This window comes from Oryctolagus cuniculus, chromosome 12 (assembly GCF_964237555.1).
Source record: "Oryctolagus cuniculus chromosome 12, mOryCun1.1, whole genome shotgun sequence".
Classification (NCBI taxonomy): domain Eukaryota; kingdom Metazoa; phylum Chordata; class Mammalia; order Lagomorpha; family Leporidae; genus Oryctolagus; species Oryctolagus cuniculus.
Window position 1 is genome coordinate 22,352,790 of NC_091443.1, and position 27,712 is coordinate 22,380,501.

The 27,712-nt window shown below is 45.0% G+C and overlaps 1 protein-coding gene across 15 annotated transcripts in view; it reads left to right on the plus strand.

Annotated features, from left to right (window-relative positions):
* The window catches only part of LOC103351297 (uncharacterized), a 260,758-nt gene that overhangs the window by 150,299 nt on the left and 82,747 nt on the right, over window positions 1-27,712 (plus strand). For 8 of the 15 annotated variants that reach the window (XR_007910251.2, XR_011380707.1, XR_011380706.1 and 5 more), the window contains one exon: window positions 3,558-3,646. The exons of 4 other annotated variants lie outside the window; for them this stretch is intronic. Coding sequence is in view for 4 of the 11 variants with exons in the window: in XM_070053648.1 (XP_069909749.1) it covers window positions 3,558-3,646 (89 nt within the window). In the remaining 7 variants the exon portion in view is untranslated. Of the gene's footprint in view, window positions 1-3,557; window positions 3,647-6,228; window positions 6,366-27,712 lie in introns of all 15 variants that reach the window. 3 more of the 15 variants (XR_011380713.1, XM_070053649.1, XM_070053650.1) reach the window with 1 other exon arrangement.

The window sequence follows — 27,712 nt, forward strand, 5'->3', positions numbered from 1 at the left end:
GAAATGTCTCTGTACCCTGCTGATAAATGAGGATCAGGACAGGAGCTGTCTAGATGCATGGCTGCCACCAGCTAGGTGTGTGATCATGGGAAAGTCATCTCATCTTGTAAGGCCTTGATTTTTTAACGTAAAATGAAGGAGTTAGACAAGATCACTAGAGTCATATTCATTTTAAGTTCTAAAATCTCCTTTTTATTTCTTAGAATATGTCAAATTACACATAGAGCTTGGATTTTGTTTGTTTCTTGTCTTTAAGGTTTTGGGCACTTTTCGTATTTGAATTGTGGCCCTGGGTTTGCTTCTGTGTCTCCCATCTTAATAACTCAGCCCGCTTCTACGTTTCTGCTCACTGTGGACATCATCTCCTTCGTGACCATGCTCAGGACCCACAGCAGGAAGATGGCCAGCTGCCCCTTGCCTGCCCTACGTGCTGTCCAGGGGTTCTGCTGCACTGCCTCATGCCAGCCCGTTCTCTAGGCATCTACTTCACATCCTTTTCTCTCTCCAGACCTCACAGACCTCTCCCCTCATTCTCACGTGCAGCTGATGGATCTGCATCCTATTTCACGGAGAAAACAGATGCAATCAGAATGGGGTTTAGACAAGATCCTGTGGTCCCTTCTACCCACCTATTTGCATTTCGACCTTTATGCTCTGCCTGCCTTCCCATTACAATGGATAAATTATCCATGTTTACCCGAGGCCATCGCCTGTACTTCTGCTCCAGACACCACCTCCTCATCCCTGCTCAAGAATATTGTTACCCAACTATCCCCTCTCCTAACTTGCATCATCAGAATTTCCCCCGAGATGGATTATTTTGATAGCAGGCAAGCACACTGCCGTCCATCCATCTCCACGGAAAGTTCTCTCTCATCCCCACAGCCTTTACTCCACCTCTTGATTGCTGTGTACAATAAACTCCTTGAAAGGGCTCTCTCCACCTGTCTTTCCAGTGTACTCCCACTCTTTCTTGAACCCACTCCGATGACTTCCTTGTAGCCAAATCCAGTAACTTGTTGGTCCTGATCTTAGTTGGCCTGTCTCCATACTTGATCCAATAACTCTTGTTTCTTTCTTGAAATGCTGGTGCATTGGGATTTTCCTCTCACTTGGAGGTCTTTTGGTTCTCATCCTTCCTTGTTTGCTCTTCCTTCCTATTGTTCTCCCCGGTTCCTCCTCACCTCCTCCCCCACTGAACATCAGCCTGCCCAAGGGTCCAGCCCGTGGACTTCTCTGTACAGACTGACGTCTGAGGTGATTGCACCAGCTTCGTGCAATGTCCTTTACACTCTCATGACTCCAGATATGTCTGGCCCTCACTTCAGACTCACGTAGCTTTTTCCATGGATCTCCAATAGGCATCACCATCTCACTGTGCCTAGAACTGCACTCCTGTCTTCCGCTCCATTTCTGAATCTGTGCCTCTCATGTAGCCACTGCATCAGAGAAACCCACAAACCCATTTCTTCAGTTGCTCATGCCAAAACTCTTGGAGACGTTTCTGAACACTTCATCTGAAGCAGACTCTATACAAGTGATGGCAGAGAGCGTTTCAGGCAGGTCTGCGCTTCTGTGGTCCCTAGCCCTGCCACAGTTCCATGAAGTTGGCAAGGGGCAAGCCATGGAAGGAATCCGAGCAGACCAATTCACAAAGTAACCCTGCTGCTCTTCTCTTTACAGCCATTTGTGAAGTCGATTTATTCAAAAAAATTCAAACGTGTTGTTATTTCCTTGAAGTCAATGTCATAGATTTGTTGTTGTTTTTTAATCCGGCCTGTCTTTTATTACCATGTTTCTTAGAACCCTATAATGCTTTGTTTCCTCTGCAACTCTTTCTTAGTGTTATTGTTCCTATTAGCATTGATGAGGCCTTGGAAACTTTAGAGCAAACACAATTGAATTGCTGGTTAGCCTCTTTGGTGCTGACTGAGTTGATGAAAATTAGACAGACTGGGGCAGCATCGCTGAGATCTGATGCAAGCAGTGTGGTCCTTTTCATTGAAGCAGGCCTCACACCGTCTGTTGGCTAAGGGCAAAAGTTAGTCAACTTCTGTTCCAGCGTGAGATGCTGCTTGCGAACAAGCTCATAATTTAGGAAATCAAAAGGTTCTGCTGGCATTTCGGTAATGGGGCTTGGGACTGGTCAGCATGAGCCCTTCAACATGGGCTGAGCCGTATCCTCCTCCATCTGTTTGATCCAGGGGGTGGGGTGGGAAACTTCGCCTTGTTCTTGAAGCAGATCAGTTTTTGTGGTCAGAAAGTCACTGTGCTGCTCATCCCTAGTGAGCTGTGTATGAATGGAAGCTCTCTGATAGGAGGTAAAAAAAAAAAAAAAAAAAAGTGAGAAATAAGACAAATCAGGTTTACAGTTGCAAGCAGCAAAACCAATTCTGCTGATTTAAGTAGGAAGAGTTTTTACGAAGAATACTGGGAGGCCCTCAAGAGCAGTGGGATGAACCAGAAAATAAGATGGGACCTCGAGGCTGTGGGTTGAACTGTATCCCCCTGCAAGATACGTTGAAGCCCTAACCGCTGACACCTGTGAAGGTGGCCGTATTGGAAAATGGGTCTCTGCAGATGCAATCAAGTTAAAATGCAGTCATCCTGGATTATGGGGTTCCCAATCCAGCATCTGGTATCTTTCAAGAGAAAAGAACAGAGATTTCTGCCCCGAGCCACTGGAGGAGCCCCAGAGAAGAGGAGCATGTTAAAATGGAGGCAGAAACTGGAGTTTCTGCCACAAATCAGGAACTGGCAAGCCCTGCCAGCGCCCACCAGAAGCCGGAAGGGACGATAAACGATTGTTCTCTGCAGCCTTGGGAGGGAGCATGGCTGAGCCCATTCCTTGATTTCAGACTTTGAGCCTCTAGCACTGTGAAGGAGTAAATTCCTGTTGTCTGAAGTCACCAGCTTGCGACAGACACTTCGCTATGGTAGCCCTAGGAAATGCCACAGTGGCCGAGCCAGAGTCACACCCAACATCAGTCCATGGCGGTAGTGCCCTAGCTGCCGCTGGTACCGATGCCTATACAGCTGGCCTTGCTGCTTTTAAACTGTCTCCTCAGGATCGGGGCCTCATTCACCTTGCTTATTGCTGTTCAGGTTTGAGGCAGGGGTGTCTAAGTAGCGAAAGTCCAGGTCACATGTCTGACCTGGTCGGACTGACAAGAGGAGAGGGCAAGCAAGATCTGGCTTTTGGGAACGTGCACAGTGGATCCTTCCCAAAGATGCAAAGGAACTTCAGATTCCAGGCAACCCAGAAAGTCCCTGTGGTTCATATGAGAATGCTTCAAAAGTGAAAGTAAAAGCTGTATTTATTTTGGTGCAAAAAATTTTGAAATCCATGCATAGTTTTTTTTAAAATAATGTGCACTTTCCACAGATTTTTTTTTAAGTCCCCTCATATGCAAAAACAAACAAACAAACAAAAAAAAAAAACAAAAAAAAATTTTTAAATGTGATAGGTTACCAATAATAACACTGAAGTTTTGGAGTTAGTTTTGTTTTAACATGAACTAGAGGGATTGGAAGTTTCCCTTTTAATATCCTTCTAGGTCCCTTCGAGAAGGCGGAGAATTGTGCATGTTTCTATCGGGTACACATGAGGACGTTGACATTTGCCGGTGCCTCTGCAGAAGCCAAGGTAGGTCTGTGTCAGTGCAGAGACTGTGCCTCTGCGTGTCTGGGCAGGCCCTGGCTGGGTTACGGTGCAGTGCAGAGAGTGCACGGCTCTACAGCAGGCCCTCCAGCCTGGGCTCGGGCTCTGCCACTTCCCAGCTTTGTAACTTGGCCGTGTTTTAACCTCTTGAAACTTGGAATCTCTGTTTACCAAATGGGAATAATAACAGTCCCTACGGAGTGGGGTTGTTGTGAGGAGCACATGAGTTAAGGTGCATAGAGCACTCAAACAATGCCTGGTGTAGGCTAAGCACACGTTGTTAGCTGTTATCCCCTTAGCTAGTTCTGAGCTTTGGAGTGGCTATACTCGTCCCTTTGGGAGTAGCATTTATGATCACAAAATTCATTCAAAACCAGAGCAGTAGTCAGAGCTGAATTCCTGGATTCTTCTTTTACCATCCTTGTGAGCGAGAATGGGACTGTCCATGCTCTGCCCTTCTGGTCTGGAACCAAGAAATACGGATGGTCCCAGGCCTCGGGGATGGGCCTGCAGTGAGTGTCCGTAAATATTTGCTGAGCGCCCTGGGCGGGTCAAGCCAGGTGCTCACATTGCTGTCTGCTAAGGAGCCCCAGATTGCCTGCCATGTCATCATCAGTCTTTGGGACCTGTGGATACACAGTTTATGTTACACGGAAGCCTCGTCTAAGTCAAACCGTAACCAAGGGAAGCCACGCCATGTGTTCACCGTGGTCTCCCACAGAAAGGACGTCAAGAGACAAGAGTCCTACTCGGATAGCCCAGAGTGGATGGTGACCGATTGAACTGATAAAATTCACTTCTGAGGAATGGAAACTTGAACTTGTAAGGAGAGTAACCAGCTGGTAATGGGGACAGAGGTAAAAAGTGCACAGAGTGAAGTCAGCAGTCAGCCGAAGCTATAAGCAGACCCTCAAGGTAGAGAACCAGCAAGATGCTTCTTCCCTGGCAACCGGGGCAGGAATAAAGACAGGTGTGTATGAGGGCGGGCCTCCTGGCAGCGCTGTGCGGGATTGTCTCATTCAGTGCTCACGCTAACCCAGGGAATAGCGGACATTGGAATTCCTGTGACACATAACGACCCTGAGAGGTCGAGGAGTGAGAGGCTCACTCAAAGTCCTGGGGTTGAAGTGCAGAGTTAGAGCCCCACCTCAACTAGCCTGGGAGCAGAGGCAGAGCCATTCAGTCAGCACAGGGAGCGCCTGCAGCTGGGGCGAGTGAGGGTCCCCAAGCCGCTGCAGCTGCACCGCAGGCCATCTTCCAGGCCTGCTGTGCTGCAAGGCCCAGTCGTGACTTCGCCATCCCAGGCTGCGTGTTCTTGTAAATAAATGCTCCATTAAGAGAGGAAATTAGAAGGCCTCTCCTTCCCTCCAGCCTCCCTGTTCACAGTGGGGCCTGGGGACAGCCAGTTTAGCCTCACCTTGGTGCTCGTTAGAAATGCGGCAGCATCTGGGGTCTCCCCCAGACCTCCTGAGTCAGAATCAGAACTTTTAACAAGATCTCTGCGTGATTGATGAGCACATTAAACTCCAAAGATGGGTTTCCCTAAAACACTGATCGTTAAGCTTAGGCGCACATTGGGCCTCTAAGGCCTCTCCGCCATCTGGATCCCCACCCCTGGGCCCCACTGATACAGTGGGTACGAGTTGCGGCTTGGATTTCTAAAAGCTCCCCGGGTTATTCTAATGTCCAGGCCATGTTGATGACGACCGCTCTAAACACTCTAATGGACCTGCGATAAGCCAGGGGCCACGTTGTGATCTGAAAGAAGATTGAGAAGTCGTGAGGGTCAGTGGATAAGGTGGACGCAGTTCACAAATCTCGATGATTAGAGAAGCACTTGACGGATGGCGGGTGACGGAATGGGAATTGCTGTGCGTGACTATTTCCAGCCTTGTCTTTCTCCTGCCTGCTCCAGAGGGACTCGCTCGTTTTGTTGCCCTTCCCCTAGATGACGTTCTGTCTCTCGTGCTGAAATGATACGACTTACAAGGAAAGGAGCCGAGGGGGACCTAACGTAGTGGCCAGAGAAGGGTTTTACAAATTTTGGGAGTGGATTTGGAGGACAGGGATGTGGGTGAGTGTAGGTTTTGAGAAAACTCGGGAGTGGGTTAAAAGAATGCATGGTCGGAGTGCACATGCGTGGGTTAGGGTCTCATTGACACTCTTTAAGAGTTGTAAGAAAAGCAATGAATTTCTCTCTCTTTGTAATCGTTGTGGTGACGTATGCACAACATAAAATGTAAAGTGCGTTAGGAGACTTGAGAAAGCTCATAGAACATTTCCATTATCATTTCCGTTTCTCATGAGCTTTTTTGAAGCCCCGCATACATTTCAGGGGCGGTAAGTGCATTCACACTGTTGTGCAACCATCAGAACTTTCTCGTTACACTACCCAGAAAGTCTACCTGTGAAACCACAGCTCCCCATCCTCCTCCCAGCCTCCGGCAACCACTGTCCTACTTCCGGTCTCTACACATTCAGTTAGGCCAGGTGCCTCGTCGTTGTCCTTTTGTGTCGGGCTTATTTCGCTCACTGCATGGATTTCTTCTCTAATCGTTCTTCCCCAGGTCGACTGCCCTTTTAAAAATTGGATCTGTTTGGAGACGGAACCCCTGAGCGTGCATCCTGGCTTTCGTTGAGTTGCATTAGTGCAAAGCTGCTTTTCTGGTTGGGAAGTGAACTCTGGAGATGATTACCCTGAGAGGTAGGCCAGACTGAGCATAAAAATAGGCTCGGAAAGAGCGGTGATAACCTCAGTGAGCTCTCAGCCCCCGGGCTGCTCAAGAGCACGGATGTTGACAGCCTGCGAAGCTGTTCCGTCTGGTCCCTTAGCAAAGGCACTCGGGGTTTCTGTCTGAGAGTGGGCTGTGGGCTGTGGGCTCTTGACACACTCTGAATTTCAACTTCGTCTAGAACTAAAATACTCTTTTCACAACATTGCTCCGTCTTTCTGGCTGGGATGACGGTGCTTGGTTGGGTGTTGGTGATTAACAATGGAGTCGATGTGTCTGACCTTGGATTTTTGTGTGTGTGTTTTTTTTTTTTTTTTTTAAAGTAATCTGGTTTAGATCTCAGGGTGAACCTTAATGAGCATCAGTCATTTCTGAAGTGAACACTTAGGCTTTATCCCACCAGTGCTGACGAACAGGAAGTGACATGGACGTCGCCATTTTCTTTTCATACTATTTTGGGACGTTTATGAGCCCTGTGAGGCCTTTCAGGATAGCGCCCAAATCACTTGTCACGCACGGATTATCTGACTCTGCTCAGGTTATTTGTCATGACTCTTACTTTCTTCCCCTTTGGAAGTGTGGGTCACAGCAGTGCCTATCAGAGGGGACCGTGGAAAGAATTCGGGGTAGCTGATGTCTGCGTGGAAGGCCGTGGGGACGGTTGTCATCGGTCTGTGCTACTGGTATACAGTGAGAATATCTCCCGTGCCATCATCCACACACTTGGTGACACTTCACAATCGTTGGCAGTGCGCTTCACGGTAACCTTCCCAATACATCTCTGTTCGGATTAGCAGCATATTCTCACCATGATTTGGCGTCACTAGAATCGGAAGCAGAGACAGGCATTTGACTGCTCTTCAGGAAAAACCAGGCAGTGAGAGAAACGGGAAGGGAAGGAAGCTATGAAGCTGTTCAGACATCCCCGGCTTAGGATGGTTCACTGTAGGATTGTCCTGCTTTTCAGTGGCGTGAAAGTGGCACACATTCTGTAGAATTTCGATCTTTTCCGGGCTGGTGAGAGGCAGTGTGATCTCTCCAGCTGCTGGGCAGTGTGGCACTGAGGCTCCCGGTCAGCCCTGCAACTGCAACGCTCTGCAGCGCGCTGGGTTGCTAAGGTAGGTCAAGTGTATTTCATGCTTTTTTGACTTAAGACATTTTCTTTCTGTTTATTAAAAAAATTGTTTAGTTACTAGAGAAACAGAGAGAGAGAGAGTGTGTGTGTGTTTCTATTTGCTGGTTCATTCTCCAAATACCCTCAATGGCCAGAGATGCGCTGAAACTGAAGCTGGGAGCTGAGAGCTGGGAACTCAATCCGGGTCTCCCATGTGGGTGACAGGAACCCATTACTTGAGCCATCCCCACTGCCTGTCAGGTCAGCCAGAAGCAGGTGTAGATCAAGCTGGGACACTGGGATGCTGACATCTTAGCAGCCAGGCCAAATACCCACCCCTACAACATTTTCCACTTGCACTGGGTTTGTCAGGACGTGACCCCAGTTGTAAACCAGAGTGTCTGAGACATCTGATGAAGTCTACTCTTTCTACGCGGTGCTGAGAGCAAGGGGGGCGGTGCTGGAGGAGGGAGACCTTTGGAGTATAAATCCCTCCACAAGGTTATCCCAGGCAGCAATTAAAGCTTTCAGTCTATAATGGGACCATTTTTAAGGACTCAAAACTTTCATGGAGTTTATGGAAGCATCAAAAATGGCTGTTTGCTGTGGCATCTGAGTGTTCTTTGAAAATGGCCATGCAGTAGATTCTCTTTAACCATCTCTTAGCAATGATTCAACCAAAATCGCCCCACAATTAAAAACAAAGCATTCCTGGCCGGCGCCGGGGCTCACTAGGCTAATCCTCCGCCTGTGGCACCGGTACTCCAGGTTCTAGTCCCAGTTGCGGCACCGGTCTGTCCCGGTTGCTCCTCTTCCAGTCCAGCTCTCTGCTGTGGCCCAAGTGCTTGGGCCTGCACCCGCATGGGAGACCAGGAGGAAGCACCTGGTTCCTGGCTTCGGATCGGCACAGAGCACTGGCCGTAGCGGCCATTTGGGGGGTGAACTAACAGAAGGAAGACCTTTTTCTCTGCCTCTCTCTCACTGTCTAACTCTGCCTGTCAAAAAAAAAAAAAAAAAAAAAAAAAGAAAACCAAAGCATTTCTTTGTTCTTGAATTGAACTACCATTTCTCAGACATACTTTAGGTGCTTGGAACTATATTAGGTACTAAAATCATGGCAAAAACTAAAAATTCTGACTGGATATTTTGAATGACTTTAAAAATAGTTGGTTGAACACAAAGTAGCAAACAATCTTTTTCTATAGGCTTTTCTATAGAAAGTAATTAGGCTGCTAAAGAAAAAAAAAAGAAAAAAAAAGAAAACCTGGTGTTTAAACCATATTTTTGGGGAAGGGGTGGTGCTAGAACTTGTTTAGATTTGTTTCTTATGTAGCTACATGAAATACAAGAAGTAAAAGTGGGACCCTGTTCCAGCTTCAGGCTACTCCTGATTGGACATGAAAATCTAGGGAAATCAGTGGTGGCTAAAGTAGAGTTTTGGAAATTGGCAAATTACAATTCTCCCTTTGAAATTAATCTAGAAGTAAGTTATTTCTTAACATAAATACATGCAAGTTTCACATCTATTGAACAATAGGTACTTTTAGATGCAATAATAAAGGGTTCTTTCAGGGGAATGCAAAGCACTGACATTTCTTATTTCAACTCCACAAGTTCCTACTCATGAGTGTATTTTGTGAGATCAGAGACACATGGGAACAAAAGTAGAAAAAAATCCACAAACTTCCACTAACCTTCTTATTACCAAGCCCATATTTGGGGATAATAATTGGTGTATTCCATACGGGAAAGCTGGAAAATGTGTGTCTGTCATGGTGCTTGTTCATAAGCAGGAGAAATGAACCTTGGATAACTTAAGCAGAGGCAGAATTTATTGGAAGGATATATGACAGTTCTTAGAATATAAGGAAAACCTAAAGCACCTGGCTTGAAGAGGACAGAAACCATGGCAACAATGAATTGTCTCTCATTAGAATGTCTCTGCAAGAATGAACCTGATCCTGACATTTTTTAGTCTACATTTTACGCAAGATCTGAATCTCAGAAAGAAAGTTGCTTCATTGGCCTAGCTAGAGGGGGCTGGAAACTTCTATCCACTTATCCACCATCCGTCCACCCTTCCATCCACCTACACACCCACCAACCCACCCATAAATCCTCCATCCACCCACCCACCCATCTATCCATCCACCTACCTGCCCATCCAGTATAACCACTGATCTCTCCTACTACATGGTAAGCATCTGGAATGCACAGTACAATCAGTGGGGGGAGGATTATCTCTCCAGCATGAACCTAGAGTGCTAATAGAAGAATAACAGTGGTTGCTGGATATTCAGGATGGCCAATAAGCCTTGTAGGATGGTTTGCCTTAGTGCAAAAACATTTATATGCTTGTTCTTTTGTGAGAAACATTAACTCCTCTCCTTAAACTTTTTCTTGGTTTTGTAAACCAGTTTCCAAATGTCCCAAATCCTTGAGCTGGAGAATAGTAGCTCTCCCCATGCTACTGCCTCTCTAGAGCCAACAGGACCTTGCTGTGGATATTAACCAGTGCCGCTAGCCCCTTGTCCACACCTTGGCTTCTTCCTGCATCCCAAGCAGGAAGGTAATCCCAAAGGCTTGATGAGATTTGACTCGGTTTCCCTTGTCTCTACCAAACTGAATTACAGATTCTGCTTCCCTAGCCCTTTATTTAGTTTTCCTAATGCTTGTCAACTTCTGCCTTGTATTTTTGTCACATGCCCGTTTATCTCAAGGTTCTACTCAAGCGTATAGTCCTTATAATTTTCTGATGTTATAGTTTTACTTTTCCATTCTCATCTATCTGATGAGAGTGTCAACTGCCATGTGTCCTTTACAGGACTTTTTTCTATTTACTGTTTCATATTCTCAGACTTGATACCGGTTCAAATAGAAAGGCATTTTAAATTTGGATGCAAATGCAGGAAATAACTATATTATTCTCACCTCCATTGAGAGCTAAACTAGGAAGCAAATTTCTTTTTGTTGTCTTTTCACCCACCATACTAGAAATCTTCCTTGTGAGAGTATTCCTCGAATTTCCCTTGTTCGTTCATTCATTCATTCATCGTTATGCACCAAACAACTATTAGCCATCGAGATTGGCCATGCACTGTCCTTTCCTTGATTGAAGCTAATTTGGCTTTAAAATGAACTTAGGGTAAAGGAGGCCAAGATGCAGTTTTCTATGAAATTAGCACAAGCTGATCAGAAGGGGCCAGAGAGAGATTTCTGTAGCAGTTTCTATGACAGCCTCACTCTTTGGCCCGTGTCACTGACATAGTCTAAAACTCCAAGTCCTGAAGCAGACCTAAAAACAGCCCCTTCTTTCAGCATCAGAAACAACCCACCGTGCACCAGCGCTTTCCTACCTCCTGGTTCTGTGGCCAGAAAAGTTGCTGTGTGGGGACAAAGCTGGCTGTGGCTGACCCATCCCAACTCAGCGGGAGTGGGGCCTGCTGTGTTTGCTGGACAGAAGCAGTGGACTCAGCCCTACGATGGGCTTTTAGTCTGATCTATACGGGTTTCAATTCTGGCCATTGGTCTAATGATCTCCTTTGCAATACTGTTTGTTTTTTCCACAACACAGTCAGGTCTAGGGACGAGTGTTGCACCTGGTGGTGTGTGTCTTGAATGTCGTTTGATCTGGAACATTTCCACTTTCTTCATCTGTTATGACATTGTCATTTTTGAAGAAGATCATCCTTATCACCACCTCCCCCACTCGACCACTGTTACCTGAAAAATATACTTCATTTTAGATATCCGATATTTCCTTGTGATCAGACTAAAGGTAGCATGCCTTTGAGACCAGAGAATGGCAGAAGTGACTTTGTGTCCTTCTCAGTGTATCATGTCTGTTCCTCATTGGTAATGTTGACTAAAATGACTTGGTCACATGTCGTCCAAATTCTCAACTATAGAATTACTGGGCAGGGGGGCGGGGCTGGGGGGAGATGGTTCTGTGGTGTAGCAGGTAAATCCAAAGCTGCTGCTTGTGTTGCTGGCATCCCATATGGGTGCCAGTTCGAGTCCCAGATGCTCCACTTCCCATCCAGCTCTCTGCTATGGCCTGGGAAAGCAGTGGACGATGGCCCAAGTCCTTGGGCCCCTGCACCCACATGGGAGACCCAGAAGAAGCTTCTGGCTCCTGGCTTTGGATTGGTGCACCTCCAGCCATTGGGGCCATATGGGGAGTCAACCAGCAGAAGAAAGGCCTGCCTCTCTCTCTCTCTCTCTGCCTCTGTCTCTCCGTATCTCTGCCTTTCAAATAAATAAATAAATCTTCAAAAAATAATTACTGGGTTTCTCCCCTCCTCCCCCCACTTTTAGAACTACTAAGCATTGAGATGATGCAGATATGCAGTTCTCATCAGCATTTCCCCAAACAGGTGGCATCCACTGCTGCATCTCCTCTCACCCAGTCTTTATTCTCATGGTTGCAAAATAATGGCCTTCCAGTGCCAGCTTCCTTCCCCAGTCAACAGTCAATGGTGGCATTTCACTGCAGTGTAGGACTCCCATTGTCTCCACTTCTTTGTATCATTTACCATCTATTACTGCTATGGATTCATGAGTTCCTATTTTTCAATGATACATAATTTATTGTTGTTTTTCTTGTGTGTGTTTTTTTTTTTTTTTTTTTTTTTTTTTTTTTTTTTTTTGCCAGGCAGAGTTAGACAGTGAGAGAGAGAGACAGAGAGAGAGAGTTATAGCCAGTGAGAGAAAGAGAGAAAGGTCTTCCCTCCGTTGGTTCACTTCTCTAATGGCCACCATGGTGGGCGCTGCACCGATCCAAAGCCAGGAGCTGGGTACTTCCTCCCGGTCTCCCATGCGGGTGCAGGGACCCAAGGACTTGGGCCATCCTCCACTGCCTTCCCGGGCCACAGCAGAGAGCTGGACTGGAAGAGGAGCAACCGGGACAGTATCCGGCGCCCCAACCAGGGATAGAACCCGGTGTGCCAGTGCCGCAGGCGGAGGATTAGCCAAGTGAGCCATGGCGCCGGCCTGTTGTTCTTTTAGTGCTCAAATTTATATATTCTCATACATAAAATGCCAGCAAATGCAGCTTCATGGAACTTTACCCACATCCAGTCAAATTACAGCACTAAGCCCTTCCCATGTAGACCTTCTGGGCCCACCACTGTGTGTGTGTGTATGTGTATGTGTGTGTGTTTGTGTGTGTGTGTGTGATAGGCAGACATAACTGAGTGATGCACAGATCACAGCACATGAAAAACTGATCACAAGGGCTAAAGATGGAGCCTGGAGGGCTGGGGCAGAGATTTGAGGTTGGAAAAAAATTTAATTTTCACTTTTGTAGTATTTGAATTTTAAAAATAGAATATGTAATTTTATTAACCAGAGAGAGACAGAGAGAGAGTATGTTTTCTTGCTGAACACCAGCAAAGCCAAATTAATTGGCTTTTATTTTCCGATTCTTTTAACTAAGCTTCTTTGGAAAGATTTCTCAGCTTACAGTCTTCACTATCTTAAGTAGCATTCTTTGTTGATCAGCGTTAGTGTAGGTTTGTTTCTGAAGGCCAGCTTTGGATACCAGGGCTGCAAATCCTAGACACCCCCCTCCCCTGCCCAAACGCACAGTTCTCAGATTCCAGATGTGATTTTCAATGCTGGTGCTAACCTGAAGTCGTTGCCATGAAGACACAGTGCCGCTTCAGTCCTAAGCTTCGTTCTGTGAAGACCTGCAAGCTGGCAATGGGAGACCAAATGCCAGGTGATGGGACTGAGCAGTGGATTGGGCTGCCAGTGGTGCTTTGCAAACTGAATAATTGCTGAGCTGCCAAAAGTGAGTAGCTGTCCTATTCATATGTTGGACAGTTTTTAAAATTCTCTGTAAATCCACACGTAATAGATCCTAAAATGCCAGTACATTTAAAACACTCCATCTTGGTGTGGTAAGAAATTTCCGTAAGCTGTAGGTGCTCTGGCTTAGCGGGGAACAGTTTATAACACATGACCCAGAGGGAAGCTCTGTGCCATGGCCCACCCCAAGCAGCCTCGTGTAATTATTCCTCGACTAAGCCTGCATGCAGAGACCACACTGAGCTCAACCAATAGTTATCCTTCTTTGGAAAAGCAGAATCAAATCAAGTGGCCTTGTTATAAACAAGAGCAAGCGGAGCTTCTGAGGGGATTTTGCGTTTCGGAGCCTTGTGGTTTTCTTCATCTATCTGATAATGATTAACATGCTCCATGGCGAACCTTCCAGCAGCATGCAACTTCATACACACGCTCTGTGCGTCCCTCTTGCAGTTCAGGCTGAGGTTTGCTGAGGCTGTTTTTATAATCATCGGTGGTAAAATCAGGAACATGCAAAACGGGCGTGTGTTGAAGAGCAGTGCCTCCGACATTCTAGACCTTAAATTAGAGCGGTGAGCATAAACACTGCAAACAGAGAGGGTTTTTTTTTTCCAACTAAATTGCAATTATATTTTAAATTACCTACAATTACCAGAAACCATCTCAAAGCTAGAAGTTAACTTCTTAGGCACTGGACCCAACAGATCAGCTGTTAAATAGCCCATCCGATGCAGCTGACCTCTCACTCTGGTCTCACCCACACGCAGCCTCCAACAAACCAAGCCAGGCACAGCGGCAGGGCGGAGCCTGGTTCAGGCGCACGTGACAGGCGTCGCCCTTGGAATTGTGCAGCCATATTTTTACAACTTCCCAAATTACAGTTTCATTCAAGTTCATGACATTTTCCTGAAATACTGTGCTGGTTTGCTTTTTGAGAGCAAATGACCCATTTTATTTTAGATTTTCATTGAACTATTTTTATACAACAGGTTTTTGTGATCTGGTATTTAGGGCATGGAATTGGGTCCAGGAGCCACTAGGGCTATTCGTGGCTGGTCATTCTGTGACCCTGGTAAAAGCTCTTACCTCCTGGGATTCAGAGTTAACATCACGCTGAGCACTTGGGAAAAGTGCCCGGTGACTTCAGAGCACCAGGCTGGTGATGGCCTGGATGCCGGGCTGAGCTCTGCCCCTTGCCACAGAGGCACCTCCCTGGTCTTGGTTGTACTTCTCTTTCAGTGGGGGAATGGGGTGTTTGAGGGAAGCTTTTCCTTCCACTGCCTAGCTGGTACCCAGCTTACCAGGCGACTGCCCGAGGTCAGTACTGTACTTGGAGATGCTGGGCTTTGGAAATGGATTACCTAGTTAAAACAACCTGGCCTCTTGTTTCTCCAGGAACTTGTGGCAAGCCTCTCTTCCTTGAATCCAGCTTCTTGTCTTGGATCCACACTTCTCACAGTCTCCAAAGTGATTTTTCTGGACTGTAGAGCAATGCTGGGACTGTGGCATAGTTGTTGTCATTGCTTGGCACACCTGCATCCCATATCAGAGTGCCTGGGTTTGAGTCTTGGCTACTCTGCTTCCAATCCAGCTTCCTGGGTTGCAGCAGGTGATGGCTTAAGCACTTGGGTCCCTGACCACCCACATGGGAGACCTTAATTGAGTTCTGGGCTCCTGGCTGAGCCCTGGCTACTGTAGGCATTTAGGGAGTGAACCATCAGATGGAAGGTCTCTCTCCATCTGTCTCTGTCTCTGACATTCAAATGAAATGAAAATTAATAAATGTTAATTTTTAAAAAAGCAATGTTGGTTTCTGTCTTAAAACACTTAAGCATTGCCCCATCACTGAGAGCCATGCTGATTTGTTTCCTGCCAGCTTGTCTGCTTCACAGCCCTGTGGCTCCATAGAGCTGAACTGTTTCTGTTCACCACTCCCATACCCCCAGCCGAGGTGACTGCAGGCACCTTCTTTACTGCTGTCACTTCTTTCTGGCTGGTAGCCCTATTACTTCTGTACGTAGTAAACCAGGAACACTGTTTCAGACTCTGTTTAGACCACAACCTCCAGAAATCCTCTCTAGAAACCTCTGCATTATGGCATTGACTCATTGGGACCACTTTGATTGCCTTAATCCTTATGCCCATCTCTAACTATGGAGAAAGGGTTAGGAGAGTCCAAAGAGAGGACGTGGCTTTTCCGGTGCCCATGAGTGGGATGTCCATCTGGGTGAGCTTCACAGCCAGTGCCCTGTACCTGTACCCTTCCAGGAGCTGGAGTAGAGTGGGGCAGAGCAAATGCTTCAACCATGGACTCATAGAGTTGAAGGAGGTACCTGAGCCTAAAGGGAAAGATGGTGTTGTACATTCTTTTGTCTCCATGTATGCGCTGGACTAATAGTAACTGGTTGATAATTGACTGTAGCACATCTTTCTTGTACTATTTGGGATGTGCCACTGAAGATGCATTAAAATAATGATTATGATCAGATGATAAAGTATGAATGCTTGTTTTGAGTCTACTGTGACCTGTAAGTCATTTCCATGATTTGAATAAGTAATGATTCTTTAAAAACAAATATATTCATTTATTTGCAAGGCAGAGTTGCAGAGAGATCTTTGATCTGCTGGTTCACTCCCCAAATGGTCACAGTGACCTGGACTAGGCCAGGCCAAAGCCAGGAGCCAAGAGCTTCTTCCTATGCCTCACACATGGGTGCAGGGCCGAGCACTTGGATCATCTTCCGCTGCTTTCCCAAGCACATTAGCAGGGAGCCAGGAGGCTTGAACCAGTGTCCATGAGGGATACTGGCGCTACAGACTGTGGCTTAACCAGCTATGCCACAACATCTTAAGCCAAAATTCTGGGGGATTTCTGAGAAAGAGAGACAGGTAGGTGTAGAATTAAAAGGTTGGGATGAAATATCACTAATCACAGGGCTGGTGTTGTGGCTTAACAGGTAAAAACGCTGCCTGTGACGCCAACATTCCATATGGGCGCTGGTTTGTGTCCCAGCTGCTTCACTTCTGATCCAGCTCTCTGTTAATGTACCTGGGAAAGCAGTAGAAGATGGCCCTAGCGCTTGGGCCCGTGCAGTTCACATGGGAGACCTGGATGTAGCTCCTGGCTTCGGCCTGGCCCAACCTTGGCCATTGCAGCTCTCTGGGGAGTGAACGAGCAGATGGAAGATTCCTCTCTCTCTCTGTCGCTTCTTCCCACTCTGACTTTCAAATAAATAGATACATCTTTGTTTAAAAAAAAAAACACTCATCACGTTGTCTGAATAGGAATACTTTTGACATGAGTAGAAAACCTGAGTGACTTAAACTGTTTTACTCATAAAAAACACGTTTTCTGGAGGTAAACAACTGTTGGTCATTGTTAAAATCTCAGAAACACCAGGGCCGTGTTCCTCCAGTCCTCTTGGGCTTTCTCCAGTGGTGTAGAATGGCTGCTGTGGTGCTGAACAGCACTCTAAGCGAGGCGGCAGATAGGAGGCTGTAGAAGGGGCGGAGCTAGAGGCAGAGTCTCCTAGAGACTTCTATGTATAATTGATGGGGACCTGACTGTCCCATGTGACTAACCCTAGTGGCAGGGGAAAGCCGATAATTGGCTTTTCCAGCCTCTGTACTAGATGGAGCCCTGGAAGGTAGATTTGAGAATGGAGTTGAATGGCCTACCAGAGGCATCCACTACCGTGTCATCTTGTTCTCCCCAGAAGTCATCCACTGTCACCACTACTGACCACTGTTTGCTCTTTGGAACTCTTTTAATGTAAAATCTGGCAAAAATACAAAGTTGTGCATCAGTTGTCAGTTTCTCCAAGTAGCATAGCGCCTTGGTGGTTCTGTCTGTGTCAGGCTGTCCTGTGCCTTGGGAAGAAGCATTTGCCTCTGGTGACAGGGAAAGCTTTTGAATCCTGTTGTTTGGATGGATTTGAAAAAAGTGCAAACAAAAGTATCTGTCCTTAGTTTAACTTTTCGTTCTTGTTTATTCATGGGTGCTTCTAAGAGCTTTTGCAAGTAAACCTTCCAAATCTTAAACTAAGTGTGGTAGGCAAACTATCTCAAAGTTTACAGTTTACTCTACTGATTAAGAAGAATAACAATCCATTAATTGTGATGAGGTAACCTCATTAAACAGGGCATGTGGAGAAAACAAGGGGAATTCTAGCAAGTTTGAAGTCTTGAAGCTACACAGTCTTGTCTGTGCTGGTGGGTCCGCTGGTGGGTCCCGCTGCTTCAGAACAGCCCACCGTAGGGTACACTGTTAGATAGTCGGCCTGACGGCAGCACAGAATGGTAGTTAGATGTGAGCTGTGGAGCCAGGCTGTCATAGTTTGAGTCCTCGCTAGCTGTGTGATCTAGGACAAGTTACTAAAACCTTCTGTGCCTTCCAATGGGACAGTCATAATACTTAGCTAGTATATGTAAAACACTGAGAAAAAGTTCTATAGTAGGCACAAAAATGGGTGAATATCAGCTTTTGATATTAAGAGTATTTCAAAGAGTTCATGGAAAATGAACTCTTTGAAAAGTGCATGTGTGGATTTGGGATTTTTTTGACATCGTGATAAACTTCAGTTCTATATTTCCATGACCTTTTTGGAGTACTCCCGTATAATGATACTGTACAACAATGTGCATGGAGTAAGTGGCATGTTGCTTCTCTGCCTTTCCCTTCCTGCTGGTTTGTACCTTTTGGGATTTCCCTTTTACCAATGAAGCACTCATAAACGCTTGGTAATATTTGAGTGCTTAAGAGCACAGTACTTAATTACTCTGTGTTCACTCACCTGTCAGGCTATATGTAGTATTATCATTTTTTAAAGTTTATTTATTTATTTGAGAAGTAGAGTTACAGACAGTGAGAGGGAATGACAGAGAGAAAGGTCGTCCCTCTGCTGGTTCACTCTCCAAATGGCCGCAACAGCCGGAGCTGCGCCAATCTGAAGCTAGGAGCCAGGAGCTTCTTCCGGGTCTCCCACACGGGTGCAGGGGCCCAAGGACTCCGGCCATCCTCCACTGCCCTCCTGGGCCACAGTAGAGAGCTAGATTGGAAGAGGAGCAGCCAGGACTAGAACCCAGCGCCCATATGGGATGCAGGCACTGCAGGCAAAGGATTAACCTACTGCACCACGGTGCCGGCCCCATGTAGTATTATCATAATTTCATAGAAGGAAAAAGAAATTGAGCAGAGAGATAAAAGAACTTATTTGAGTCCCACAGTTAAGAAACTTGTTGGAGTTGGAATTAGAGCTCAGATATTTTGGATTTCAAAATTGAGCTTTCCCATTGTGGCGGTGTCACATTGAATTACACGGCTGAAGTTAGCTTTTTATATGTGTATCTGTCTGTCTGCACCTGATTTTCTCATGTGCTGGGGCATCTATACACCTCACCATCTTTGTTTTCTGATAGCTTGTCCAGGATCCTGCCAAGGAAGGGATGCAAAACCTACATAAAGATAATGCTTGTAAAGTATAGGTAGCACCCAGTCAATTTTAGTTGCCATTGTATTGTTATTCCACACATCCACTTTTTCTGGCCAAGGTTGACTGGACCAGGAGTGGACCCTTGATCTGGCTAGGCCAGAAAGATCACTCTTTCAAAAATATGAAATTCAGAACCAGAGAAAGTTCCATAGATGCACTATGTCGTTGGAACCAAGTTGATGGAAATTCAAGAGTGAAGTGTACATCTCATCTGATTTATAATAAGTATACATCTTACCAAATTTATAATAATGACTCTGATCTCCAGCCATAATGTGTGGAAACCTCATGGAGGTCAGCAAAATAAATCAGAGAACACATTATATGAGCCACACTGATTGGTGCAGGGATAGGTACATGGTTGAGTCAGACCAATAAACTATTCTTTCCTGGAACTTTCTCCTGAAGTTATTTGGGAAAAATAAAATGAAATATAATGTCTTTGTATAAGTCAGATTTTTGTTACAATGATGAAATATCTGGAGCACAGTAACTTTATATGGGAAAAAGGTTTACTCTGGCTCATGGTTTTGGAGGTTCACAGTTCAAGATTGGGCAGGTTTCATTGGTTTGGCCTCTAGTCAAAGCTTTCCTAAAGACCTCACCTCCAAATACTATAACTGTAATGAGTTTCCACTCTAAGGGGCAGGCATTTTCTGCCTTTGGTTAAGCTGTTGCTTGGGACACCAGCATCCCATATCAGAGTGCCTTGGATTGAGTCCTGCACTGCTTCCAGTGTAACTTCCTGCTAATACACACACTAGGAGTCAGCAGATGATGACTCAAGTACTTGGCATCTCTGGCTCCTGGCTTTGGCTTGGCCCATCCTCAATTTTTGCAGGCTCTTGGGGAAGTGAACAAGCAGATGGAAGATCCAGTATCTGTTTCTCTCTTTCTCTTTTTCCCTCTATCTCTCTCACTTTACCTTTCAAATAAATAAATAAATCTTTAAAAATTTTTTAAACAAAGAAGAGTTAGGGCATCAATGCTTTGTTGTTGCTATTGTCATGTTGTTAAGGAGAAAGCAAGAAATGCCAGTTGTAAATATATATCCTATTAGAATTAGAACTTAGGGGGCCGACTCTGTGGCTCTCTTGGCTAATCCTCCGCCTGTGGTGCTGGCATCCCATGTGGGTGCCGGGTTCTAGTCCCAGTTGCTCCTCTTCCAGTCCAGCTCTCTGCTGTGGCCCGGGAGTACAGTGGAGGATGGCCCAAGTGCTTGGGCCCTGCACCCGCATGGGAGACCAGGAGGAAGCACCTGGTTCCTGGCTTCGGATCGGCGTAGCTCTGGCCGTGGCGGCCATTTGGGGGGTGAACCAGCGGAGGGAAGACCTTTCTCTTTGTCTCTCTCTCTTACTAACTCTATCTGTCAAATAAATAAATAAATTTTAAAAAAAGAATTAGAACTTTGGCAGACAATGTGAAAGTATTGACCAGATCATACATGGAATGACAGAATCTAAGCGTAACAGATGATGCAATGCAATATTTTCATTTTACAAAAGAAGAAAGTGAGACCCAGAAGGTCAGTGCATCTGTACAGGGTTGCAGAGTCAAGCCTGCAGTCGGGGTCTCTGTGTTTTTTCTGATGCTCTTTCACTGCATTGTGCTACCTGTATTCAAACTGGGTCTAAAACAAACAGACTGGGTCATAAAACAATTCAGTATATTGTTCAAGATTTACTGTCATCGTGGAGAGGAGGAAAGTCAGAGTAGTTTTATTACAATCTAGCATTTAAAACAATTGCATTGTATGAAAGTAGCAAATGAAAATAAGTAGAGCATTTTAGACGTAACCTCATGCTTGACTGAACTGTAGTTTCCCCAAGTGATTCGAAGTCCAGATTTCTCCAGTCTTTCGAACATGTCCCTGCTCTTTTCAATGTCAAGGCAAGATTATGAAAATTTCCTCCCAGCCACCAACATATTAAATACAAACTGACAGACTAGTGATTTCCTGTTAAAGGAAAATTAATAGGAGGGTGGGTATGGTGGGAAGAATCACTATATTCCTAAAGTTGTTCTTATGAAATGCATGAAGTTTGTAAGCCTTAAATAAAAGGTTTCTTGGGGAGGGGGGGAACTACACAAATAAACTATGGGTAGAGTATTTGCAAGTAAATAATGGGTTATTGGCAGTTCACAAAAAGTCCATATTTATACCTTTGGTGTTTTTTGTGAACTTCTTGCATTCCTCAGAGAGATATATGGTCTGTGGAACAATGAATCATTTCATTCCAAATACATAGAATCATGGAATTTGGGTGAGAGGGTTATTTAGAAACCACTTAGTCCAGCGTTTATTGATGAGGAACCCAAGGCCCAGGAAGATGAATTGACTGTAGGTTACCTTGGGCAAGGAGCTATTATGAATCCTTCCATAATGTCACCTAAAATTAAGTTTTCTTGTATGTCTTGAATTTTCACTTGAAGCTTGACGGCAACTAAGAAAGCGTATCAAAATATAATTGTTATACATTAATATTAATTTAACTATAATGCAACTGTTTATCTGAATGCTTAAACTAAGGTATATTTTCTTATCTTTTCATTTCCCTTTGCAACTGTACTCAGAAAAGCAGTAAGTATTTCCAAAAAATGTTTTTTCTTTTTAATTTTTTACCATCTAATTTTTAGGCAATACCATCAACACAAAGTCTCATAAAACATTTTAATATGCACTTTAAAGGGTTGTGTGTATATAATAATGAATTTGTTCCAATAGCTTCCTCCACCACCATATTAACGTATGCAGAATTCCAGAACAGTCTGAACATCACCACGTCTTGGTGAGTTGTGATCTGTTTAATGAAATTAGGCATGTCAGACACATGGATAGCAAAATGATAGAACAGCGATTTCCTCTTGTCACAAAGGTGACTTCAGGGCCAGGCAAGGCGCCTGGGACACCAAAGTCCAGGAGCAAAGACCAAAAGAGGACTTCCCACTATTCGGCCTTGTGGGGAAAGCCAGCTCTTTAATGGGAGGAAAGAAAATGCAAGAGCACTTTAAAAAGTATATGGGAAATGGATGTAAAAGGTACATTTATTTTGGTGCAAAAAATTTGAAACCCATGCACACTTTTTTCATATGAAGCATTTTCCATGAGCTTTTTGGAGACCCCTCAGACAGTAGGTATCTGACTCTGAGAAAAGTCAAACAGGAAACAGATGTCCATTACCTTTTCTGGTATTTTCTGTTCTTTCAGAAACAGAAAGGCAGGTGTATGGGGACTTAGATACCTTGTGTGTCCCAAGTTATTTATCTCCCAAAGGCATGCTAGAGATCAGATTCTCATGAATGGAGTGGAGAGTTCCAGACCCAAAACTCAAGAAAGCTGCCCCCAGAAGCCACTGGTGGCTGCAAACCAGGGCCTAGAGAGGTCTTTTTTAGAGAGGTGGAGCTTTTTTGTTCTTTTTTTTAAAATTTTTTTTAAATTTATTTATTTGACAGGTAGAGTTGTAGACAGTGAAAGAGAGACAGAAAGGTTTTCCTTCTGTTGCTTCGCTCCCCAAATGGCCACCAAGGCCGGCACTGCGCCAATCCGAAGCCAGGAGCCAGGTGCTTTTTCCTGGTCTCCCATGCGGGTGCAGGGGTCCAAGCACTTGGGCCATCCTCCACTGCCCTCCTGGGCCATGAGCTTTTTTATTCTTAAGGAAACTTATGTAGGAACTCAGAAAGTTTCTGGAGCAGTGTCAACTCATTGTAATGTTTACTCAATGTCACAGATCTTCCTAGATATGAGGGTTACAAAAATTCAAGTCTACATTTTGGAATTTATTTTAAACCATGAATAGCATAACAATACAATAATGGGTGTAGAAGGGTGCTCACTGTACCATTTATTATAATAGCACAACATTGCTATCACAACCTGCATGACTATCAATATGAGTTTTGCTAAATTAATTGTTCTATCCATTATTCATCCATTTAAAAGAGTGCCCCGTAGAAATAATCTGTTTTTATCGTAATTTTCAACTGGATGAGATAGCATAGGTAAGAAACTCCAAAATATGTGCTTTCAGAAAGCAATTTTCCTGGGGAAGGAGTTAATCATGAAATGCTTTAGTTCATTCTTGTTTGACCCTTCCTGGATAAAGAAGTTTTATGGTGTAGCAAAACAGCTGAGGTTCCCAAATTAAAAAACAAACAAACAAACAAAAAAACTGTGTTTCTAATGTTTGCAGGACTGATCAACCTAAGACAGTAAGTCATGGAGGGCCCCAGCTGGACATTATTCTGTATGGGTGGGGCCTGGTCAACTTAATTAACTTCAGCATCTGCCAAGGGCACCTGCTGGTGACTGTATGTGTGGAATACTTGATTCAGGGCATGGAAAACAGGCAATCATTTGGAACCAAAAAAGAGACTCCATAGGTGTATGAGTAGTAGTCAGTTTTCCATCACTATCCCAAAATAGCAGAGGTGGTTAACTTATGAGAAAATGTTTATTTTAGCTCATGGCTCTGAAAATCCACAAAGATTGGGTGGCCCCGTTATTTGGCTCCTGGTGACAGCATTCTTACTGGTAGAGGCCTGGCGCATGACATCACAGGGCAGGAGATAGCAAGCATATGTGTCTGTTGTGTGGTGTATTTTTTGTTGTTGTTATTTATTTATTTATTTATTATGATTTTTTTTTGACAGGCAGAGTTAGTGAGAGAGAGACAGAGAGAAAGGTCTTCCTTCCGTTGGTTCACCCCCCAAATGGCTGCTATGGCCGGCGCACTGCACTGATCCGAAGCCAGGAGCCAGGCGCCTCCTCCTGGTCTCCCATTCAGGTGCAGGGCCCAAGCACTTGGGCCATCCTCCACTGCCTTCCTGGGCCACAGCAGAGAGCTGGACTGGAAGAGGGGCAACCAGGACAGAACCAGCGCCCTAACCAGGACTGGAACCCGGTGTGCCGGTGCCACAGCGGAGGATTAGCCTAGTGAGCCGCGGCACTGGCATGTTGTTGTTTTTTTAAATATTTATTTATTTGAAAGGCAGAGTTAACAGAGAGAAGGAGAGAAGTGGTGGGGAGAGAGAGGGAGGGAGAGAGAGATCTTCCATTTGCCAATTCACACCCTAAATGGCTGCAATGACCAGGGCTGAGTCAGATGGAAGCCAAGAGCCAGGAGCTTCATCCAGGTCTCCCACTTGGGTGGGAGGGGCCCAAGGACCTGGACCATCTTCATCTACTCTCCCAGGGGCATTAGCAGGGAGCTGAATGGGAAGCAGAGCAGCAGGGACTTGAACCAGTGCCCGAATGGAATGCCAGTGCTGCAAGCAGCCACTTAACCCACTGTGCCATAGAGCCGGCCCCATCTGTGTTTTTTTGTTTTGTTTTGTTTTTGTTTTTAATATTTATTTGAAAGGCAGAGCTATGGAGAGAGGCAGAGGCAGAGAGAGGTCTTCCATCCACTGGGGTTCACTGCCCAGATGGCTGCAAAGACCAGAGCTGTGCCGATCCGAAGCCAGGAGTTTCTTCAGGGTCTCCCATGTGGGTGCAGGGTCCCAAAGAATTGAGTCATCTTCTGTGCTTTCCCAGGCCATAGCAGAGACCTGGATCAGAAGTGGAGCAGCCAGCGCCCATATGGGATGCCAGCATTGCAGGCGGCGGCTTTACCCACTGCGCCACAGCACCGGCCTCCATCTATGTGGTTTTAATCATGGATTTATTCATAGGGACTGGACCCTAATGACTCTATCCAGTCACTTCCCAAAGACCCCATCTCTCAACACCATAATTGGAATAAGTTTCTACCCTCTTAGTATCATTAACATAAGACTGTGTGGGGCTGGCAATGTGGCATAGTGGGTTAAGCAGCCATCTATAACACAGGCATCCCAGATGGGAACTGGTTCAAGTTCTGGCTGCTCCACTTCCAATCCAACTCCCTGCTAATGCACCTGGGAAAGCAGTAGAGGATAGGCCAAATCCTTGGGCCCCTGCACTCACTTGGGAGACCCAAAAGAAGCTCCTGGCTCCTGGCTTCAGCCTGGTCCAGTCCTGGCAGTTTATCCATTTGGGAAAAGAACTAGCATGTAAAAGATCTCTCTTTTTCTCTCTCCCTCTCTCTATGTAACTCTTGCTTTCAAATAAATTTTAAAAACTTGAAAAAAAAATGGAAAAAAAAAACGCATAAGACTCTGGGACCTAAACCCATGAATTGGAGAGTAGAGGTCAGATATCCAAACGATAGCAATCGGTTTACTGAAAATTCTCTTTGCCCATTTATCGATTATTACAATGTGCATAATGCAGATTAGGCCTTCTGAAATAATCAGCAATGTACAGTTAATAAGCTGGTAGTCTCAACACCAGGAGAGAGGAAGTCTCACTGTAGATTCTAGCCCCCACCCTTTTTCTGTCTCTAACATTTTTTTAAAAAATTTATTTATTTATTTCAAAGTCAGAGTTACAGAGAGGCAGAAGCAGAGAGAGAGAGAGAGAGAGAGAGAGAGAGAGAATCTTCCATCTGCTGGGTCACTCCCCACATGCCTGCAACAGCCGGAGCTGTGCCGATCTGAAGTCAGGAGCCAGGAGCTTCTTCCAGGTCCCCCAGATGGGTGCAGGGGCCCAAGCACTGGGGCCATCTTCTGCTGCTTTCCTAGGTGCATTAACAGGGAGCTGGATTGGAAGTGGAGCATCCATATATACAGGATGCTGGTGTCACATACAATGGCTTTACCTGCTATGCCACAGCGCCAGCCCCTTTTGTAAAATTTTTCATAATAAAACGTCTGAAACAGTTTTTGGCATAGTTGAAAGCCATATTAAATACTGCAGAAGAAACACAGAATGAATTTACACTCATGAAATAGAAACTGAGGTAGTAGAAAGAAGCAAAAAGACTGAAAAAAATTAAAATGTCAGAAAAATTTTAATAATATCAAGAATTCTAATACACATTTGATTGATGTAAAAAAATAGGAAGGAGAAAAATGAGGCAAAAGAATTCTTTAAAGGATCTTTCTCTCTCTCTCTCTCACTCTTCATTTCAAATAAGTAAAAATAAGCTTAAAAAAAACACATAAAGGGAAAAGAGAAGACATTCAAAAGGATATAATTACATAGTAGGGTGACTGTAGATAATAACAATGTACTGTATGTGTCTCTTTAAAAAATTAGGAGAAAGGATTTTGAATACATTCACCATAAAGAAATGATAAATATTTGAGGAGACAGGTATATTTTCTTTGACTGGACATTACATAATATATACATGTGTTGAGCCATCCCATGGTACCTAATAAATATGTACAATGTTTGACTGTTAAAATTTTTATAAAATTATTAAATTTTTAAAAAGTAAAAGGCAATACCATAAATAATAAACATACTAAAAGCTCTTGAATAATACAAAAGAAGATATAAAAAGAAAAAGTAACAAACAACACATGGTGCAAATGAAAAGAAAATGGATATCAAGCATAAACCAAAACCTGGGTTGATCATATTAAATGTAAATTCAACAAAATTCTTTGGCTAAAAAATTATAATTCTATATCACAAGCAAAGCTCAGCCATGCATCATTTTATAAAGATGCATTTTAAATGTAAAGACAACCAATAAAATGAAGAGCTTGGCTTCTTTTTTTTTTTTTTTTTGGGGGGGGGGGGACAGGCAGAGTGTACAGTGAGAGAGAGAGACAGAGAGAAAGGTCTTCCTTTGCCGTTGGTTCACCCTCCAATGGCCGCCACAGATGGTGCGCTGCGGCCGGCGCACCGTGCTGATCCGATGGCAGGAGCCAGGTACTTCTCCTGGTCTCCCATGGGGTGCAGGGCCCAAGCACTTGGGCCATCCTCCACTGTCTTCCTGGGCCACAGCAGAGAGCTGGCCTGGAAGAGGGGCAACCGGGACAGAATCCGGCGCCCCGACCGGGACTAGAACCCGGTGTGCCGGCGCCCCAAGGCGGAGGATTAGCCTAGTGAGCCGCGGCGCCGGCCTGAGCTTGGCTTCTTACATGTGGATGTAGAAAGCTATAAAATGTCACACCCAAATTTATGATTTACAAAAAGACAAGCAGCAAGTTCACTGCTTTTCTTATCTGTGATAAAGTGCAGAAGTCCAGCTGGGGGGTTGGCACTGGGGCATAGAGGATAAAAGCAGTGCCAGCATCCTATATGGGCACCAGTTTGAGTGCCAGCTGCTCCACTTCCGATCCAGCTCCCTGCTGTGGCCTGGGAAAGCAGTGGAAGATGGCTCAAGTGCTTGTGCTTCTGCACTAGTGTGGGAGAACCAGAACTTTGGATTGGCCCAGCTCCAGCTGTTGCGGACACTTGGGGAATGAACCAGTGGATGGAAGACCTCTCTCTCCCTCTGCCTCTGCCTTTCAAGTAAATAAATAAATGTTTAAAAAAAAAAAGTCCAGCTGAACTAAAATCTAAGGAGAACCAAGGATAGATGGGACATGACCACTGACTTACCAGGCAAGATTCTGCTAGGCACCCCTAAGGTAGGTCTAGCCAAGGCAGTTGCAAATTGTGGATATTGAGTGCCACTGGATGAGTGCATACTTTGGAGAGGAGTTGAGGGCTCCAGGGACTGTAAGTGTAAGAAAACCTGCTTACTCTTAAAAAAAAATTATTTGAAAGGAAGAGTGGTAGGGAGAAACAAAGTTGAGAGAGATCTTCAGTCTACTGGTTTGCTCCCCAAATGCCCACAACAGCCAGGATTGGGTCAGGTCAAAGTCAGAAGCCAAGAGGTTCATTCTGGGCTCCCACCTGGGAGGTAGGAACACAAGTACTTAAGCCATCAAGTACTGTCAAGTACATTAGTAGGATGCTAGATCAGAAATGGAGTAGCCAGGACTGGAACTACCACACTAATATAACATGCAGGAACCCTTGCAGGACAACCTAACCTGCTATGCCACAATGTCTGCCCCAAAAAACCCATGTATTCTTGCAAACTTT